This window comes from Suricata suricatta, chromosome 9, assembly GCF_006229205.1.
Source record: "Suricata suricatta isolate VVHF042 chromosome 9, meerkat_22Aug2017_6uvM2_HiC, whole genome shotgun sequence".
Taxonomy (NCBI): Eukaryota; Metazoa; Chordata; class Mammalia; order Carnivora; family Herpestidae; genus Suricata; species Suricata suricatta.
The window spans coordinates 90,235,725-90,256,350 of NC_043708.1; the positions used below are offsets into that span (position 1 = coordinate 90,235,725).

At 37.2% G+C, this 20,626-nt stretch overlaps 1 protein-coding gene across 1 annotated transcript in view; it reads right to left on the minus strand.

Annotated features, from left to right (window-relative positions):
* Positions 1-20,626, minus strand: part of DMXL2 (Dmx like 2) — a 161,451-nt gene that overhangs the window by 56,681 nt on the left and 84,144 nt on the right. Inside the window, exons 14-15 of the mRNA XM_029952245.1 lie at positions 6,560-6,649; positions 4,415-4,532 (exon numbers count right to left, since the gene is read on the minus strand). Coding sequence (XP_029808105.1) covers positions 4,415-4,532; positions 6,560-6,649 — 208 coding nt within the window. The remainder of the gene's footprint in view (positions 1-4,414; positions 4,533-6,559; positions 6,650-20,626) is intronic.

Here is a 20,626-nt window from a genome sequence, read left to right on the forward strand (position 1 = left end):
AGGGAAACACAAATCAAAACCTCACTGAGATACCACCTCACACCAGTCAGAGTGGCTAAAATGAACAAATCAAGAGTCTACAGATGCTGGCGAGGGTGTGGAGAGAAGGGCACCCTCCTACACTGTTGGTAGGAATGTAAACTGGTGCAGCCGCTCTGGAAAACAGTGTGGAGGTTCCTCAAAAAACTATCCATAGAACTCCCTTATGACCCAGCAATAGCACTGCTAGGAATTTACCCAAGGGATACAGAAGGGTGAGGCATAGGAGCATATGTACCCCAATGTTCATAGCAGCACTGTCAACAATAGCCAAAACATGGAAAAAGCCTAAATGTCCATCACCTGACGAATGGATCAAGAAGATTTGGTATATATACACAATGGAGTACTACATGGCAATGAGAAAGAATGAAATCTGGCCATTTGTAGGAAAGTGGATGGAACTTGAGGGTGTCATGCTAAGCGAAGTAAGTCAGGCAGAGAAGGACAGATACCATCTATTTGCACTCATAGGTCTAATAGGAAAACAGGAGAAACCTAATGGAGGACCAGGGGGAGGGGAAGAGGGAAAGAGAGTTGGGGAGAGAGAGGGACGAAAAACCCGAGGGACTATTGAATACTGAAAAGGAACTGAGAGTTGAAGGGGAAGAGGTGGTGGTGATGGAGGAGGGCACTTGTGGGGAAGAGCACTGGGTGTTGTATGGAAACCAATTTGACAATAAACTATTAAAAAAAATAACTTTCTCTAAAACAAATAAGTGGCATAATGAGAATATAAATGGGATGTCACTTTAGATTAAAAAAACCTCTTAAAAATGAAATATAATGCGTGAGCCTTATATTATATAATGCGTGTTTGGATCTATATCCAAACAAATTAAAAAATACCTTTTGACATTTTTGAGACAACTGAATAAAGTAAATAGGGACTAGTTAGTTATTACACAATTCTGAGGAATTTTGTTATTTAACCATGTGATAAAAGCACTCATGTAAGAAGGTCATTTTTAGAAGGGCATATATGGAAGTACACAGGAGTGAAACAACATGATGACTAGGTTTGTTTTAAAATGTTTAAAGGAGCACCTGGGTGGCTCAGTCCATTAAGTATTTGACTCTTGTTTTCAGCAGAGGTCATGATCTCGTGGTTTCTGAGTTTGAGCCCCACACTGGGCCCTGCACTGACAGCAGAGAGCCTGCTAGGGATCCTCTCTCCCCTTTTCTCTCTACCGCTCCCCTGCTTACACACACCCACTCTCTGTCTCTCAAAATAAATAAAACTTTAAAAAATACAATAAAATAAAATATTCAGGAAGAAAGGAAAAGAAAATAGAATAGATAAAGCAAGTGTAACAAAATCTTAAAATCTTTAAACCATGCACTCTACTCTTGTGTATATCTGGCATTTTTCTCGATTAAAAGAGAAATTAAGTTTTAATTAAAACTTAGAAAGTACAAAGTAAGGTAGGGTCAGGAAAGAAAGAAAGTCTATAAAATCCTTTAAGAAAATAGCTTCAAAATAAGTAGAGGGGCGCCTGGGTGGCTCAGTCTGTTGAGCATCAGGCTTCAGCTCAGGTCATGATCTCGTCATTTGTGGGTTCAAGCCCCGCGTCAAGCTCTGTGCTGACAGCTGGCTCAGAGCCTAGAGCCTGTCTTCAGATTCTGTGTCTCCCTTTCTTTCTAACCCTCCTCTGCTCATGCTCTCTCCCCCTCTCAAAAATAAATAAAACATTAAAAATTAATAAATAAAATTTAAAAATTAAAAAAAAATCAAGTAGAATATCAAAGAAATTTTGTACAACATCTAAAGGAAAACCATGAAAGGCATTGGGACTTCCCAAAGCTTAATCCTAATTTTGCAATGACATAAAGAAATTTCAAAAGAGGGAAATAAAAATATTTTTAAATCTAAGTCTTTCAATTAAAAATATTATAATAAAATGCTTTCAATAAGCATTTTCTAGTAGGCTTGTGTGAATTTCTTGCTAGAAGTAGAAAGATAAACAGTACCTAGGTTTGTTGGAAAGCATATAAAAAAGTTTAACCCCTTATGAAGGTGAAACACTATGGAAAAGAATGTTTTAAATCTATCAAGCAGTACTGTTATGCCCTAGTGATAGTGAAATAAAACAATGTGACAACTGATAACTTTATCAAAAAGAAAAGTATTCAAATAAAAAGCAAGACATATAAAAGGGAAAATATACTACTAATAGTGAAGACACATTTAAGCTAAGCCTCATAAAAGACAAAAATTCATTCTTATCTTTCACTAAGAAAAGTGAAATTTATACTTAACTGTATAAATTTGGTAGAAATATTGTACTGAAGTATCTATAAGTAATTCTGTGATACATGCTATACCAAGAAAATTAAATATGTCCATTTAGATACTTACAATCTGTAACCAGATGAGATAAAGTATCTGGAAATCCTTTGTAAACTAAAAGAATGTTCATCATATAAAATGAATTCTTAAAGTAGAATATGTCTTTCCTTCTTTCAAAAAGAAAGCTTTCTATTTATTCTATGTTCAAATATGTTCTACATTCAAATAGAACATGACTTTTATAATTACAAAGTTACAACTTTTAAAAGGGAACATTTTAAGCTAAGTAATGAAGTTTATTTTTTTATGTTTTTTTAAACTGTATTTATCTTTGAGAAACAGAGAGAGACAGTGCAAACAGGGGAGGCTCAGAGAGAGAGGCAAGCACAGAATCCGAAGCAGGCTCCAGGCTCTGAGCTAGTGGTCAGCACAGAGACCGATGCAGGGCTTGAACCCATGAACTGTGAGATCATGACCTGAGCCGAAGCCGAACGCTCAATCGAATGAGCCACCCAGGAGCCCCAGTAATAAAGTTTAAACTAAACATCATATGGGGTCCCCTTTTGAAAGCTCTTCTGGAGAACTACTTTCTTTCACATAGACAAAAACAAATACTACACATCAGAGGAGGAAACTTTACTTCACCATGTACCTGAGCCTCCTGGTATACCACAGAAAACAATGTCTTGCATTCTATATTCATCGATAGTCTTTAGTAATTTGTTGGAGACTTTTTTAAAATGTCTTTATTTTGAGAGAGAGAGAGTGAGCAGGGGAAGGGCAGAGAGAGAGAGGGAGACACAGAATCTGAAGACAGGCTCCATGCTCTGAGCTGTCAGCACAGAGCCCGACGCGGGGCTAGAACCCACGGACTGTGAGATCATGACCTGAGCCAAAGTTGGAAGCCCAACTGACTGAGCCACCCAGGCGCCCTGGGACTTTTAAAAACTTATACTAAGGGTCGCCTGGGTGGCTCAGTCGGTTAAGTGTCCAACGGCATTCAGCTCAGGTGATTATCTCACCGTTCGTTTGAGCACACATGGGCCTCTGTGCTGAGAGCCAGCAGCCTGGGAGCTAAGATTGTATGTCGGGGCACCTGGGTGGCTCAGTCGGTTAAGCCTCCAACTTCGGCTCTGGTCAGATCTCACGTTGGTGGGTTCGAGCCCCGCATCAGGCTCTGTGCTGACAGCTCAGAGCCTGGAGCCTGCTTCTGGTTCTGTGTCTCTTTCTCTCTCTGCCCCTCCCCCTCTCATGCTCTGTCTCTCTCTGTATCAAAAATAAATAAAACATTAAAAAAAAAAAGATTGTATGTCACCCTCTCTCTGCCCCTCCCCTTCTCATACTCTGTGTGTGTGTCTCTCTCCCAAAAATAAACATTAAAAAAAATTTTTTTCTCTGCCTGGCTTACTTCACTCAGCATGACACCCTCAAGGCCAGGCAGAGAAGGACAGAAACCATATGTTTGCACTCATAGGTCTAGCAGGAAAACAAGAGAGACCTAATGGAGAACCAGGGGGAACGGAGGAGGGAGAGAGAGTTGGGAAGAGAGAGGGATGCAGAACTTGAGAGACTATTGAAAGCTGAGAATGAACTGAGGGTTGGGGGGGAGGGGGGAGGGGGGAAGACAGGTGGTGGTGATGGTGGAGGGCACTTGGGGGGAAGAGCACTGGGTGTTGTATGGAAAACAATTTGACAATAAAATATTATGGAAAAAAAAATTTTTTTAAGTATACTAAAATTAATTGGTTTCCTTAAGATACCACAGGGAACTTAATACCACTCAAAACAAGTTACTTGTAGAACTGAACAATTAAAATTACTGTTTAAAACAATTAAACTAGGTTTCATAACTAACATTTTCTTGGCAGAAGTCTAGATTTATCAGTGAAACTATCTTCAAAAATGTAATTTTCATTCACATGCCTTCTTCACATACAAACAAGCAATTTTTACAGAACTACCTGGTATTATTTCCTAAAAATTATGAGAGTGATGACTTTTGATATAAAGATCCACATTAAATATAAGTTTAGAGATTTATTTTAAGATTAAGGCATCAAAGTCAAGACTACTTTTTATAAGTACCTTGTGATGGCTGAAAAAATATTTCTGTTTCCTTTTTCTCCATATCTTCCTTATGTGGTTTGTATCCTATAATGAAGTCTTCTTGAAACACATGAAGCAACTGTGTATTTGAGCCACACTAGAAATATGAAAAAAAAAATGAACTTTTATCGTTGAAATTCCCTATCTGCCCCTTACCTCCCCACGAAAACTAACGTAGAAGAAATAAATCTAACATTTTCTATTCTTTATTAACTGACAGATTAGAAAGGAAAAAGCAACAGGAAAAAAAAATCATTAAGTCACCTGGGCAGAGAAAATTTCTTTCAAAGATGCTACAGCCAATAGCAGAACTGAAGAGCTCTAATAAAAAGAAATGAACAGATCTGCTTCTCAAAACACACACACACACAAAACCATAAGTGATCTACACCACTGTGAACTCAAAAATATCAGATCTCATGACTGGCTGGAGAAGGCTATCCTGACTATGAATAAGGTAACTAGTACAGGATTCTCTTGGCTTTTCTAATTCCATTTGGAACCCAAATAAAAAAGGAAATCTAGAATCATCCTCAAAGTATTCCCAGTTTGTCCAGTGGAATTATTAGGGGCCCTATAACAGGCAGCTGAGTGACACATCTCTGGATTAATGTAGCTACATGTGAGTAGGGTTTCTAAGAGGATAGATGAGACATCATTGTGAGCTGTTACTGCTATGCTACAAGAGCTTGGTTTTGAACAATACAGAGAAAAAGTAAAAATAATCTCTTATAATCATAAAAGTGAGTTGAAATTCAAGGAAAGACTAAATCCAAACAAAATCTTATTATGGAAGTGTGTCAGGATAATTAGATGGCTACACCACAGATTTCAAGGAAGGGATGAATCTTTCTTGGGGGCTAAATCTTACAGAATACAGGAAATCAACCTACTTACAAGGTACATAGAAATAAAAGAACTGTTAGGTTGACTCAAAGAATTTTTATGGAAGTAATATAGTATTTTTATGTCTCTCCAGATAGAAACAAAATATCTCTTCACATTTATAGTTTTAAAAAAAAGTCACCGTCACAAAGGAAAAAAACAAACGAAAAGGGAAGGGTGATGTCTTCATGGATACAGAAACCATACTGTACACTGGGCACACACTTAGAATGAGTTTTAAACTTTGTAATTTATAAGCCTAAGCCACTTATCAGTGCTTGCTGTTTACCAGCCATTGTGTTAAAGATAGCCACAACTAGAGGGGAAAAATCTTGAACAGGTATGAAGTAAAAAGCACAATGCTAAGTGAGAGTGGCCCTTAATATCCAACAGTAAAGAGAAGAAAAGGAGCTCAAGGGGGAGATGACTTTAACACCCAGTCCTTGAAAAAATTAAGACCTTTATGGGAATGATGACAACCCACTCTCCTATACTTCAATGGAGTAGAAAAAGGAAATCACAGGCTAAGGATTTCCTCGAAGGCATTAGTAATTTGAGTCTGGCAGCCACATTTCTGTTGCCAAGAGCAGACAGGATAATATCTCTACATTGCTGGAAATTATTAGGCACCATGGAAAAAATAATAACATATTTGTTTTTAAATATGATTAGCTCGTTCTTCATTTCCTTGTTTGAAAATATTGGTAACTTCCTCATCAAAACAATCTTTTTTTTTTTCCTATTTGGAATGAATATGTTAATTCTATTCCTTAGTCCATCAACAGGATCCTAAAGAAACAAATATCCTGAGGGCTAGAAAGGGATTTATAAACTGCTGTAAGGAGAAGGGCTCTCCCTTTTTCCTAGATCGTGGCTAGGGAGGAACAGTGACTGCACAAAAGACTGTGATTAGGAAGGACATGTATATTTTCACATGCTTCTACTGGATATAAAATATCTAATATCCAGCCTAACAGAGCAAACACTCTAAAGCTGAAACTATCAACTGAGTTGAAATGAGTAATAATATAAAAAGAGAAACCATTAACAAAGCCCCTATGCATCTGTACTGTATTTTCCTTCAGGGTTTTCCTGACCAAACCAAATGACCTTTAAATAGGAATTAGGGCTACAGGTACATTCACCTGGAGAGTATTTCCTAAATCATTAGATTTCCATTATGGAAATCACTCTGGGATCAAGTACATTAATACCCCCAATTCACAAGCATATTTTTACCTGGTCAGTTATTGCATCAAGTTCAATAATGCAGCCAGGTCGAGCAGTAGACTGTTGGCTCACAATATTAAACACTTCTCCAATAAGTTTCTGTAAAAAACGAACAAACAAACAAACAAACACAAAATGTTAATGATCAACAACTACGAATCTACTGTCAACATGATACAACATCTCAGACATTGAAGGCTCCTCTAAATATTCACTGGCTGGCAAGGGCAATGCATACATTCAAAAAATATTTCAAATTTCCATATTATATATTCATACTTATTCTCATGTTTAAATTTAACAAACCAGTTAGAAAAATCCATAGTGTTTACCTAAACAGTGCTTAACTTCAAGGCATCTCGTTCTTTCAACAGGTCTTCATTTTGCAATCATAAAGCTTCAAGACTGACATGGCTAAGGGTCTGGCCCAATGCCATGTGTATGGTTTGCAGATTTGCAATGCCATTTAAAAGTACAACCCCTGAGGGCAGCTGAGTGGCTCAGTCGGTTGAGCGTCTGACTCTTGATTTTGGCTCAGGTCATGATCTCAGGGTCATGGAATCAAGCCCCATGTCTGGCTCCACACTAGGCGTAGAGACTGCATAGGATCCTCTCTCTCTCCCTCTCCCTCTCTCTCTGCTCCTCCCCTGCTCACTCACTCTCTCAAAATAAATAAATATATATTTTTAAAAATTAAGGGCACTTGAATGGCTCAGTTGGTCAAGTGTCCAACTTTGATTCAGGTCATGATCTCACAGTTTGTGAGTTCAAGCCCCATATCAAGCTCTCTGCTGTCAGCACACAGCCTGCTTCAGACCCTCTCCCTCACCCCCCCCTCCCCTGCTTGTTCTGTCTCTCAAAATAAATAAACTTTAAAAGATTTTTAAAAATAAAAGTCAACTCTGCCAGTTAGAAGGTTAAGAGCAATGGTTGAGAAGCAGGACTCTGTGTCTTAAGATGAGGATATCCGAACTAATATGGGAAGCCTAACTTTGGAGCCCCAAACTTTCAAACCCTTGTGCTAGAGAAAAAAAAAAAAGTCCCTTCTCCCTCCTTCCAATCAAGTTTCCCTTGCATAAGAACCTTTCAGTAACTTCACCTGAAGCAGTTACCTCACAAGGAGCTGCCCATTCTCCTCAATATGACCTCCATTACTTTTTACCACTTCCAGGCTGCTAAGAGAGGTTAGATCCCAGCTTAGCCTAGGGACATATATACAAGATTGGCTCTGGGAAAACAGCACATACACTGGAGCTGTAAGATCTATCTAATTTGTGTCAGTAGGATTCCAGAGACCATGTACGAGAAGAGCTTCTAGGGTTACTAGACGAAGGAGGACATTATGTGGTTGGGTAGGGCTGAATTTACTGTTACAATCACATTCACCCAAGATTCAGTATTTAGTGTTAGCTCAGACACCTGGAAATGTTGTTAACAGTCCTCTGGTTTTGTTAATTGAAATCTAGATGCAATTGTGGCCTACAGGTGGTGAGGTTAAAACACTGAAACATCTCAAACACACAATGAATCTTTGCTACTCAAGTGTGGTCAATGGACCAGCAACATTAGTAGCCATCTGGAATCTTTTTATAAATGCAACTCTCAGGCTCTGAAGTGAATATATCTGCCTTTTAATCTCATGTACCATCTCTAGATGATTCTTGTATATACTGAAGTTTAATAAGTACTGATGTAGACCAACTCTCACCCTTGACTGCACACTGAATCACCTGAGGAACTTTAACAACCACTGATACCTCCATCCCACACACAGAGATTGATTTATTGGTCTAGGGTACAATCTGATCATCAGGCATTTTACAAGCTTCTCAGGTGCTTCTGACATGCAGCCAAGGCTGCAATCCCCTGGTAGGGATACCCATTCCAGCTAAGGATTTGCCTTCCCTGTACACAACTCTTCTCCTGGCACGGTAACAAATGGCCTTACCAAATGCTTTATTCAACACTATAGGATCCTACTCAACTTCACCGCCAACAAAGCAGACGATGGGACCAGAATTAGGATAAAGTGAGTCAAAGTACTCACCCAGGATGTAAAATTTAAGGAGGGCTGCCAAAAACTCAATATTCAAAATAAATAATATCTTAATGCAGTATTTTAAATCTAAATTAATGCAAAATATTCAAAATGAATCAAATATCAAAATTTTAAGTACAGCATTCAAAAGTGACAAGAGGTGCCTGCCTGGCTCCGTCAGAAAGTGTGCAACCATCTCTTGATCTTGGGTCATGAGTTCATGGACCACATTAGGTGTAGAGATTACTTAAATTTAAAAAAAATAGTGTCTTGATGAGCCATATTAGAGCATAAGACAAAAGCAAAACTTCACAAACATGTTTTTATGTATTTTCTAAATGGTTAATTTTTTCCAGAACATTAAAGTGGTTGAAAACTAGAAAAACTGAAAAGTAGGTATATTAAATTTCACATTATTTTAAATTTAAATTTATTTATACCAAAAGAAAATTATTATTTTAGTTTCCTGGCTTTATGGAAGTACTTACCAATATTTTTAAAATCTACTTTTTGCTTAACTTGTTTTCAAAAGAGACAACTTATTTGACAGTCTCTTGAACAAGTGACAATAATAAATAATTTTTGTTTAACTTCAACTTACGAAACTTCTTTTGCAGGACAAGTTTATAACTGTTTTTTTTTTTTTAAGTTCTCAAGTACACTTCCAAATTTGAATACTACTGCACTAAGCAAAATTTGTGAAATCAGTTTTAGAAGATCCAATCAACAATGCTGATTTTATATTATAAATTATGGACACTGCATGACACTTAAAACTATTTCAGATGAAATTTCCCTAAGACTTACACTGTCAAAACATTTACGAGCCAAGTCAGTGGCTGCATGTTGTAAACAAGATTATCTATATAATGTTAACTTTTCTCCAGTTAAAACTTCAAGATCTAAAGCACTTCAGTTAATTTTCATGCCTCCGTTTTTTGTTTTTTTTTTAAGAGTTCAGAAATAAGCCTTTATATTTATTTATCTTTATCTTAGTTTTATCTTTATGGTGAATTAATTTTCAACAAAAGTACCAAGACAATTTGATGGGGGAAAGAATAATATTTTTTTATAAATTATTTTTTTACATTTATTTGTTTTTTTTAATATAACACAATTTATTTTTTTTAACATATGCAATTATTTTCCATCATTTACAATACAGTAGTTACAATGACACTCCAAACATAAAAGCAAAGTAAAAAATCAAAACCCCAACTTCTATTTCATGTAATTAGACTTATACAGAAATTACAAGGTTAAGTACCAACTAGTTAATCACCTAATTTCACAGCTATCTGAAGTGGCAATCGTTATATAGCAGCTTATCTATGATACATTCAAGATAAATGATACAATTTATTACTTGCCCATAAGCTACAAAACAGCCTGCTTAATACCTTTCCTTAAATTCCACCTCTATACTACAATATACTTGAGGTCCATGCAAAAAAAGTAGCTACCTTTTATGTAGGAAATGGATGATTAAGTCTTTGGTGTTGTAAAAGCAACTTCATTTAAACACAACCACCCCCACCACCAAAAAAAGAAGAGGAAAAAAAAAAAGTAAAGAAAATAATAAGGGAAAAACCCAAGACACACTTCCTATGGGGAAAAAAAAAAAAAACAGCACGTAATTTCTGTCCTTGACCGTGCCTCCATTTTGAATGTGAAATTCATATTTTCACTAATTTGTGCTGTGGTAGTCAAAATAATGACCCCCAGCAAATGTCTACATCCTAATTCCCAGAACCTGTGAATATGTTACTTTACATGACAAAGAGGTTGTGTAGGTGTGATTAAACTGAGGATCTGGCGATGAGGAAATGATCTTGGATTAGAGGTAGAAGGGCCCACTGTAATCATAATGGTCCTTATGAGAGGGAGGAAGTGTGGTCAGATTTAGAGGAAGATGTGACAGAAGCAAAGGCCAGCTTCTAGAGGTTATCCCTATTCTTTGGCCCATGGCCCTCTCTCTCCTCCCCCAAACCAGTGATATCATCTCTCCAACCATTCTTCTTTTGTCACATCTCTCTTTGACCACAGCCAGGAAAAGTTCTTTGCTTTCAAGGATACATGTGATGAGACTGGACCTACCCAAATAATCAGGATAATTTCCATATTTCAAGGTCTTTAATTTCTTCAGATCTACAAAGTCTCTTTTGCCATGTAAGGTAACATACTTGGAGGTTCTGGGAATTAGCACAGGATCATCTTTGGGAACATCTTTAGTTCCAGAGGCTAATACTGGCTTCATCCTGTTATCAGATTCTGAGTGCTTTATCAATTGTGGGTTAGCCATGTGCTCCCTTCTATAAGGAGTTCTTTTAAGTTCTCCTCATATACCTTTGTAAGTGTGTCACTGGTTTCCCACCAAGGGTCTGACTGACACAGAGACTAAATCAAAGTGGTACAGATTGTCTTTCACTGAAAAAGTACAACTCTTACCAATGTGTGCTTCCACATAAGATGCAAAGAAAGGTCTTTGTGTAGCTTCTCTTAGTTACTATGGTCTTCCTTCTCAATTTAAATACTATGATCTCACAAAGAAAATGAACAAGCAATTCAAAAGAAAATGCAGCCAACAAAAATATGAAAACACATTCAATTTCTGTAATAAAAAGTACACAAATCAAAATAACTAGATACCAGTTCAAAATAGTGAAGATTTTGATAGAAAAAAGAAAGAGAGGATGAAGAAAACCTGTATCATATACTTTGCTGATGAAGTACAAATTGGTAGAACATCTTCCCACTGTCTTCACAAGGTAATAAAACTCTTCAGCATGATATTCATTAACTCATTATTAACAAATATCTAAAGAGGGCTTATCAGATATCAGGCACTGGAAATACAGCACTGCCCTTATCTTACATTCAAATGAAGACAAGCAGCATACAAGTAAGTAAGTACACAAACTGTGAAATGGTACTAAGTGCTAAGGGGAAAATAAAGTGGGAAAGTGGACAGGAAGTATTGGACAGGGGTGGTCAGGAAGGCCTCCCTTGACTAAAGACCTAAAGGACGCAAGAATACAACCTTGTGTTATCTGAGTGAAGAATATTCCAGGCAGGGAGAACAGTAAGTAAAAGACACTCAGATGAGAGAGTGTTGGCCATGCAAGACCAGTAGAGAGACTGGTGTGGCTGGAGCCAACATGAAGGAAAAACTGGAAAAACACAGTATCAGAGAAGCGAAGGAAGGCAGGATAAGAGGTAAGAGGTAGACACTGTATGGGATTACAGATCCCTATAGACACTGGCTTAAAAGAGTGACATGATCCAAATTACACTTTCAAAATACCACTCTGATTTCTCTATTGAGAACAGACTGTAAGAAAGCAGGGCAGAACAGAAAGGTAACATCAGCAAATAGCAGAATAGGAAGTTTTAGACCATCTTGCCCCTCAGAGACACAAACTTAACTGTGAAAAACTCAACATGCTTTCATGAAAAAAACATTCAACAAACTATGAATGGAAAGAAAGTTTCCCCATATAATAAAAGACATATTTGAAAATCCCAAAGCTAAGGTCATACTCAAAGAGAAAAGACTGAGAGTTTTTCTTTTAAGATCAGGAGGAACAAGGCAAGAATGCCCACTTTGACCACTACTATTCAACACAGACTATAAGTTCTAGACAGAACGATTAGACAAAAAATTTTAAAAATCATAAAAATTAGAAAAGACATAAAATTATGTTTTCAGATGACATGATCTTATATGTAGAAAATCTTAAAAATTCTACAGAAGAACTATTAATACTAAATTCACCAAACTTGTAGGATACGAAATCATTATTCAAAATCAGGCGTGTTTCTATACACTAACAACGACCAATCCAAAAAAGGGAATTAACAATACTATTTAGTAGAGGATCAAAAAGGATAAAAAAAACTTAAGAAAGTGAACAAAGGAGATGAAAGACTTATACACTGAAGGAGTACCTAGGTGGCTCAAATGGTTGAATGCCTGACTCTCAATTTTGGCTCAGGTCATGATCTCACGGTTTTTGAGTTCAAGCCCCATGTTAAGCTCTGCACTAACAGCACAGATTCTGCTTGGGACTCTCTCTGTCTCCTTCTCTGTCCCAATGGCACTCATGTGCATGCTCTGTCTCTCTCTCTCTCTCTCTCTCTCTCTCTCTCTCTCTCTCTCACACAAAATAATAAAAGACATAAATCAAAAAATATCTCATGCTGTGGATTATAAGACTTAGTATTGTTGAAATGACCATACTACCAGTCAACATATTCAAGGGAACTCCTGACATATTTTGTACAAATTGAAAAAAAAAAATCCTAAAATTCATGACAGCATGGGGAAAACCTTCAGAACATTGGTTATCTCCATGATTTCTTGGATATGACACCAAAAGCAAAGGGAACAAAATAAAAAACAAACCGACTACATCACACTTAAAAACTACTGCATGTCAAGGGAAAAAATCAACAGAGTAAAAAGGCAACCTGAAGAATGGAAGAAATAAGTACAAATCATATTTTTGATAAACGGTTACCATCCATAATACCTAAGAAACTTCTACAACTCGGCAACAAGAAAAGCCAAAATAGGCAAAAGAGTTGAACAGACCTTCTCCAAAGAAGATATATAGGTAGTCAAGAAGTACCTGAAAGGTACTTGGAGAGGAGCCAAGATGGCAGAACAGCATGAAATTTTATTTTGCATCTCACGTCCATGAATACAGCCAGATCAACACTAAACCATCCTGCACATCTAGGAAACTGAGTTGAGGATTAACACAACAATCTGCACAACCTGAACCATAGAACTTGGCAGGTACGCAGAACAGAGTGGTGAACCGGGGGAGATAGAAGCTACAGAGGACAGGAAGGTGTTTTTGCTTGTGAAGAGAGAACAGAGATGAGAGAAGAATACAGGAAAAGCACTCCCCACAAAAGCAGCTGGAGAAAAGTGGAAAACTGGAAACAGCCACAGGGACTGAACTAAAAAGGGACAAAGGAGAAAGGAGAGGGTTTAATTTCCACTAAAACTCTATAAACATGGGGAGTGCAGAGTCTGACACTCTGTGGCTCAATACCTGGCAGTGCCCCAGGAGCAGAGTGGGTCCAGAAGACCCGTGGTCCATGCGTGATTTTCCATACTCCCTGAAACGCTGCTGCTTACATGATTGCGTGAACTTTTTCTGGGTCAGGCTGGCAACCAGCCACAGTCTCTGAAAATTGGCAGCAGCATGGTCCCAAGAATGTTCCTGGGTATGGCTGGCACCCATACATTGATCGGCGAGACCCTTTCCCAGAGGATGTGAGCAGGTCAAAGCTGCAGTCCCTCAGAAGTGAGGAGTCTGGAAACTCAGCCAGAGATAAGATAAAACTCAGAAGGAGGGAGGTGCCGCCTGGCAACCTGACAGCTTGGTCACAAACAGTGTAAAAGCAAGGAGTGGACAGAAGCTGGAGACAAATGACAGGTGTGTGATTCCTGGCTGGCAAGAGGAATCGGGGTAGCTGGGTGATGTCACTTTCACCCTGCCTGCGTAGGCACACACATACACCTACAGGCGCCACAACAATCCACCCCAGTAAGCTAAGCAGCGCCATCTAGTGGAGAAGAGATCTGTTAAACTAAGCCCCAGCCAAATGAGGAATTTCTCTCTTCAGAAACATCACAAATCTCTCCATCTGCTTAGTTTACAGACTACAAAGTGCTTCACAGTTTGACTTCTATGAAAAAATGATGTAATATCAATTGTATTTCAATCTGTTCTCTGGTCCATCTATTCAATTTTTTTCTTTTCTTTTACTTGAATACAGAAGAAAGATTTTTTATTTTCAAATTAAAAATATGTTTTCTACTAATTTTTTTACTTTTTGTAAACTTTTAAAATTCTATTTTATGCCCATCATTTCGTTATTCTATTTCACTGTATTTTCTCGAATTTTCAAAAGTTTTCCTTTTTTTTTTTTTTTTTACCCTTTTTTTTCTCTAATCTATTAAGCACCTGTCAATAACCAGACCAAAACACACCCAGGATCTAGCATCATATATTTGATTCTGTATGCATATTGTTTTTGATTTTTTAATTTTTTCCCCTTTTTTTCTCTAATCAAACTTCCTTCAATAACCAGACCAAAACACACCTAGGATGTAATATCATTTATTTGATTTGTGTGTGTGTGTGTTGTTCTTAATTTTTTAATTAAACCATTTTTACCTTATTAATTTATTTTCTTCCTTCAAAATAATGAAATGAAGGAATTCACCCCAAAAGAAAAAGCAAGAAGAAATGACAGCCAGGGACTTAACCAACACAGATACAAGCAAGCTGTCTGAACTAGAATTTAGAATCACAATAATAAGAATACTAGCTGGGGTCGAAAACAGATTAGAATCCCTCTCTGTAGAGATAAAAGTTGTAAAAGCTAGTCAGGATTAAATAAAAAATGCTACAAGTGAGCTGCAATCTCAAATGAATGCCACAACAGCAAGGATGGATGAGGCAGAGCAGTGAATCAGCAATATAGAGGACAAACTTACGGAAAATAATGAGGCAGAAAAAAGAGGGAGACTAAAGCAAAAGAGCACAATTTAAGAATAAGAGAAGTCAGTGACTCATTAAAAAGGAACAATATCAGAATCATAGGAGTCCAAGAAGATGAAGAGAGAAATAGGAGTAGAAGGGTTATGTGAGCAAATCATAGTGGAAAACTTTCATTAACATGGAGGAAAGACACAGACATCAAATTCCAGGAAGCACAGAGGACTCCCACAAAATTCAACAAAAACCAACCATCAACAAGGCATATCATAGTCAAATTCACAAAATACTCAGGCAAGGAAAGAATCATGAAAGCAGCAAGGGAAAAAAGTCCTTAACCGAAAAAGGAAGGCAGGTCAGGTTTGCAGCAGACCTATCCACAGAAACTTGGCCGGCCAGAAAGGAGTGTCAGGATATGTTCAGTGTGCTGAATTAGAAAAATATGCAGCCAAGAATTCATTATCCAGCAAGGCTGTCATTCAAAATAGAAGGAGAGATAAAAAGTTTCCAAGACAAACAAAAATTAAAAGTTTGTGACCACTAAACCAACCCTACAAGAAATTTTAAGGGGAAGTCTCTGAGGGGAGAAAAGACAGGGGGAAAAAAAAAAAGACCAAAAGCAGCAAAGAGTAGAAAGAAATGGAGAGCACCACTAGAAACTCCAACTCTATAAGAAACATAATGGCAATAAACTCCTATCTTTCAGTATTCACTCTAAACATCAATAGATTAAATGCTCCAATCAAAAGACACAGGGTAATAGAATGGATAAGAAAAGAAGATCCATCTATATGCTGTTTACAAGAGACACACTTTAGACCTAAAGACACCTACAGATTGAAAGTAAGGGGATGGAGAACTACCATGCTTATGGTCACCAAAAGAAAGCCAGAGTAGCTATACTTAGACAATCTATATTTTAATATAAAAACTGTTACAAGAAATGAAGAAGGGCATTATATCATAATTAAGGGGTCTAACCACCAAGAAGACATACAATTGTAAACATTTATGCTCCAAATGTGATAGTACCCAAATATATAAATAAATTAATAACAAACAAAAAAACCTCATTGATAATAATACCATAATAATAAGGGTCTTCAACACCCAACTTAGAGCAATGGACAGATCATCTAAACAGAAAATCAACAAGGAAACAATGGCTTTGAATGACACACTGGACCAGATAGCCTTAACAGGTATATTGAGAACATTTCATCCTAGAGCAGCAGAATATACATTCTTCTCCAGTGCACATGAAATGTTCTCCAGAATAGATCACATACTGGGACACAAATCAGCCCTCCACAAGTATAAAAAGATTGAGATCACGCCGTGCATATTTTCAGACCACAAGCTATGAAACTTGAAATCAACCACAAGAAAAAATTTGGAAAGATAAATACTTGAAGACTAAAGACCATCCTACTAAAGAATGAATGGGCTAACCATGAAGTTAAAGAGAAAATTTAAAAATACATGGAAGACAATGAAAATGATAAGACCACATCCCCAAACCTCTTGGACACAGCAAAAGCAGTCATGAAAGGGGAGTATATACCAATCCAGGCCTTCCTAAAGAAGGAAGTAAGTTTTCAGACACAACCTAACCTTACACCTCAAAGAGCTGGAAAAAGAACAGTAAATACAACCCCAAAACCAGCAGAAGACAGGAAATAATAAAGATTAGAACACAAATCAATGCTATCAAAATGAAACAAACAGAAGAACAGATCAATGAAACCAGAAGCTGGTTCTTTGAAAGAATTAAAAAATTGATAAACAACTAGCCAGTTCAGTCAAAAAGAAAAAGGAAAGGACCCAAATAAATAAAATCAAAAATCAAAGAGAAGAGATCACAACCTACATCACAGAAATAAAAACAATTAAAACAATCATAAGAGATTATTATGGGCAATTATATGCCAATAAAATGGGCCATCTGGAAGAAATGGACAAATTCCTAGAAACATATAAACTACCAAAACAGGAATAAATAGAAAATTTGAACAGACCCATAACCAGCAAACAAATTGAATTAGTAATCAAAAATCTCCCCAAAAAATAAGACTTCAGGGCCAGATGGCTTTCCAGGGGAAAGCTTCCAAACATTTAAGGAAGAGTTGACACCTATTCTCTGGAAGCTGTTCCAAAAAACAGAAATGAAAGGAAAACTTCAAAACTCCTTCTATGAAGCCAGAATTACCTGGATTCCAAAACCAAAGCCACACTAAAAAGAAGAACTATAGCCAATCTCCCTGATGGACAGGGATGAAAAAATCCTTAACACCATATTAGCCAATCAAATCCAGCAATACATTAAAAAGATTATTCACCACGACCAAGTGGGATTTATACCTAGGATGCAGGGCAGGTTCAATATCTGCAAACAATCAATGTGATTCATCATATCAGTAAAAGAAAGGACAAGAATCACATGATCCTTTTAATAGATGCAGAGAAAGCATTTGACAAAATACAGCATCATTTCTTGATAAAAACCCTTAAGAAAGTAGGGATAAAAGGATCATACCTTGAGATCACAAAAGCCATATATGAAAGAATCAGTGCTAATATCATCCTCAATGGGGAAAAACTGAGAGCTTTCCCCCTAAGGTCAGGAACAAGACAGGGTTGTCCACTCTCACCACTGTTATTCAACATAGTATTGGAAATCTTAACCCCAGTAATCAGCACAAAGAAATAAAAGGCATCCAAGTCAGCCAGGAGGAGGTCAAACTTTCACTCTTCACAGATGACATGATACTCCATATGTAAAACCTAAAACATTCCACCAAAAAACTGCTAGAACAGATCCATGAATTCAGCAACGTGGCAGGATATAAAATCAATGCACAGAAAGCTGTTGCATTCCTATACACTAACAAAGAAGCAACAAAGAAATCAAGGAATCAATCCCATTTACAATTGTACCAAAAACCATAAAATACCTAGGAATAAATCTAACCAAAGAGATGAAAAATCTATACACTGAAAACTATAGAAAGCTTATGAAAGAAATTGAAGACACAAAAAAATGGAAAAATATTCCATGCTCAACAGGAAAAACATTGTTAAAATGTCAATATTTCTCAAAGCAATCTAATATTCAATGCAATCCTTATCAAAAAAACACCAGCATTCTTCACAGAGCTAGAACAAACAATCCTAAAATTTGTATGGAACCAGAAAAGACCCCGAATAGCCATAGCAGTCTTGAAAAAGAAAAGCAGGAGGTATCATAATCCCAGACTTCAAGATGTATTTATAAAGCTGTAATCATCGAGACAATATGGTACTGAGATAAGAACAGACACTCAGATCAATGGAACAGAACAGAGAACCCAGAAATGAAACCACAAACATATGGCCAACACATCTTTGACAAAGCATGAAAGTATATGAAATGGAAAACAGTCTCTTTAGCAAGTGGTACTGGGAAAACTGGACAGCAACATGCATAAAAATGAACCTGGACCGCTTTCCCACACCATATACAAAGACAAACTCAAAATGCATGAAAGACTGAAATGTAAGGCAGGAAGCCATCAAAATCCTCAAGGAGAAAGCAGGCAAGAACCTCTTTGATGTTGTCCGCAGCAACTTCTTACTCAACACATCGCCGGAGGTAAAGGAAACAAAAATAAAAATGAATTACTGGGACCTCATCAAAATAAAAAGCTTCTATACAGCAAACGAAACAACCAGTAAAACTAAAAGGCAACCAAAGGAATGGGAGAAGATATTTGCAAACAACATATCAGATAAAGGATTTGTGTCCAAAATCTACAAAGAACTTAATGAACCTCAACACCCAAAAAAACAAATAATCCAGTGAAGAAATGGAATAAGAATATGAACAGACACTTCTCTAAAGAAGACATCCAGATGGCCAACAGACACATTAAATGATGCTCAATATCACTCATCATCAGGGAAATACAAACCAAAAACACGAGATACCACCTCACACCCATCAGAATGTCTAACATCAATAAGTCAGGCAACAGCAGATGTTAGCAAGGATGCGGAGAAAAAGGATCTCTTTTGTACTACTGGTGGCAATGCAAACTGGTGCAGACACTCTAGAAAACAGAGGTTCCTCAAAAAATTAAGAATAGAACTACCTACGACCCAGCAATTGCACTATCAGGTATTTATTTATTCAAAGGATACAGGTATGATGTTTCGAAGGGACACATGCACCCCAATGTTTATAGGAGCACTATCAACAATAGCCAACTACTGGTGGCAATGCAAACTGGTGCAGACACTCTAGAAAACAGAGGTTCCTCAAAAAATTAAGAATAGAACTACCTACGACACAGCAATTGCACTATTAGGTATTTATTTATCCAAGGGATACAGGTATGATGTTTCAAAGGGACACATGCACCCCAATGTTTATAGCAGCACTATCAACAATAGCCAAAGTATGGAAAGAGCCCAAATGTCCATTAACGGATGAATGGATAAAGATGTGGTCTGTGTGCATGTACACACACACACACATCACACACACATACACACACACACACACACACACAATGGAGTACTGCTTGGCAATAAAAAATAATGAAGTCTTGCCATCTGTAACTACATGGATGGAACTAGAGGGTATTATGCTAAGTGAAGTTAGTCAGAGAAGACAAATATCATATGACTTCACTCATATGAGAACTTTAAGATACAAAACAGATGAACATAAGGGAAGAGAAGCAAAAATAATATAAAAACAGGGAGGAGGACAAAAACATAAGAGTCCCTTAAATATGGAAAACAAACAGAGGATTACTGGAGGGGTTGTGGGAGGAGGGATGGCCTAAATGGGTAAGGGACATTAAGGAATCTACTCCTGAAATCATTCTTGCACTATATGCTAACTAACTTGAACGGAAATTATAAAAATAAATAAATATTAAAAAGAAAAGAACTGGCTAAATTAAAAAAAAAAAAGAAAAGGTACTCAACATCACTAATCATCAGGGAAATGCAAATCAAAACCACAATGATATATCGCCTCATACCCATAGGAATGAATAGTCACTATCAAAAGCATAGAAGATAAGTGTGCGAGTGGACGCAGAAAAGTTGGAACCCTTGTGCACTGCTGATGGGAATATAAGTATATACTTCTGGGTATATACTCCCCAAAATTCAAAGCAGAATCACAAATTGATATTTGCATACCTATGTTCATCACAGCATTATTCATAAGAGTCAGGAGATGGAAACAACCAAAATGTCCACTGACAGGTGAAAGGATAAAGAAACAGTGGTGTAATTGCTGGGGATTTACCCAAGAGAGACAGAACTGCTGATGCATAGGAGCACATGTACCCCAATGTTCATAGCAGCACTGTCAACAATAGCCAAAACATGGAAGGAGCCTAAATGTCCATCACCTGACGAATGGATCAAGAAGATGTGGTATATATTCACGATGGAGTACTACATGGCAATGAGAGGGAATGACATATGGCCCTTCGTAGGAAAGTGGATGGACCTTGAGGGTGT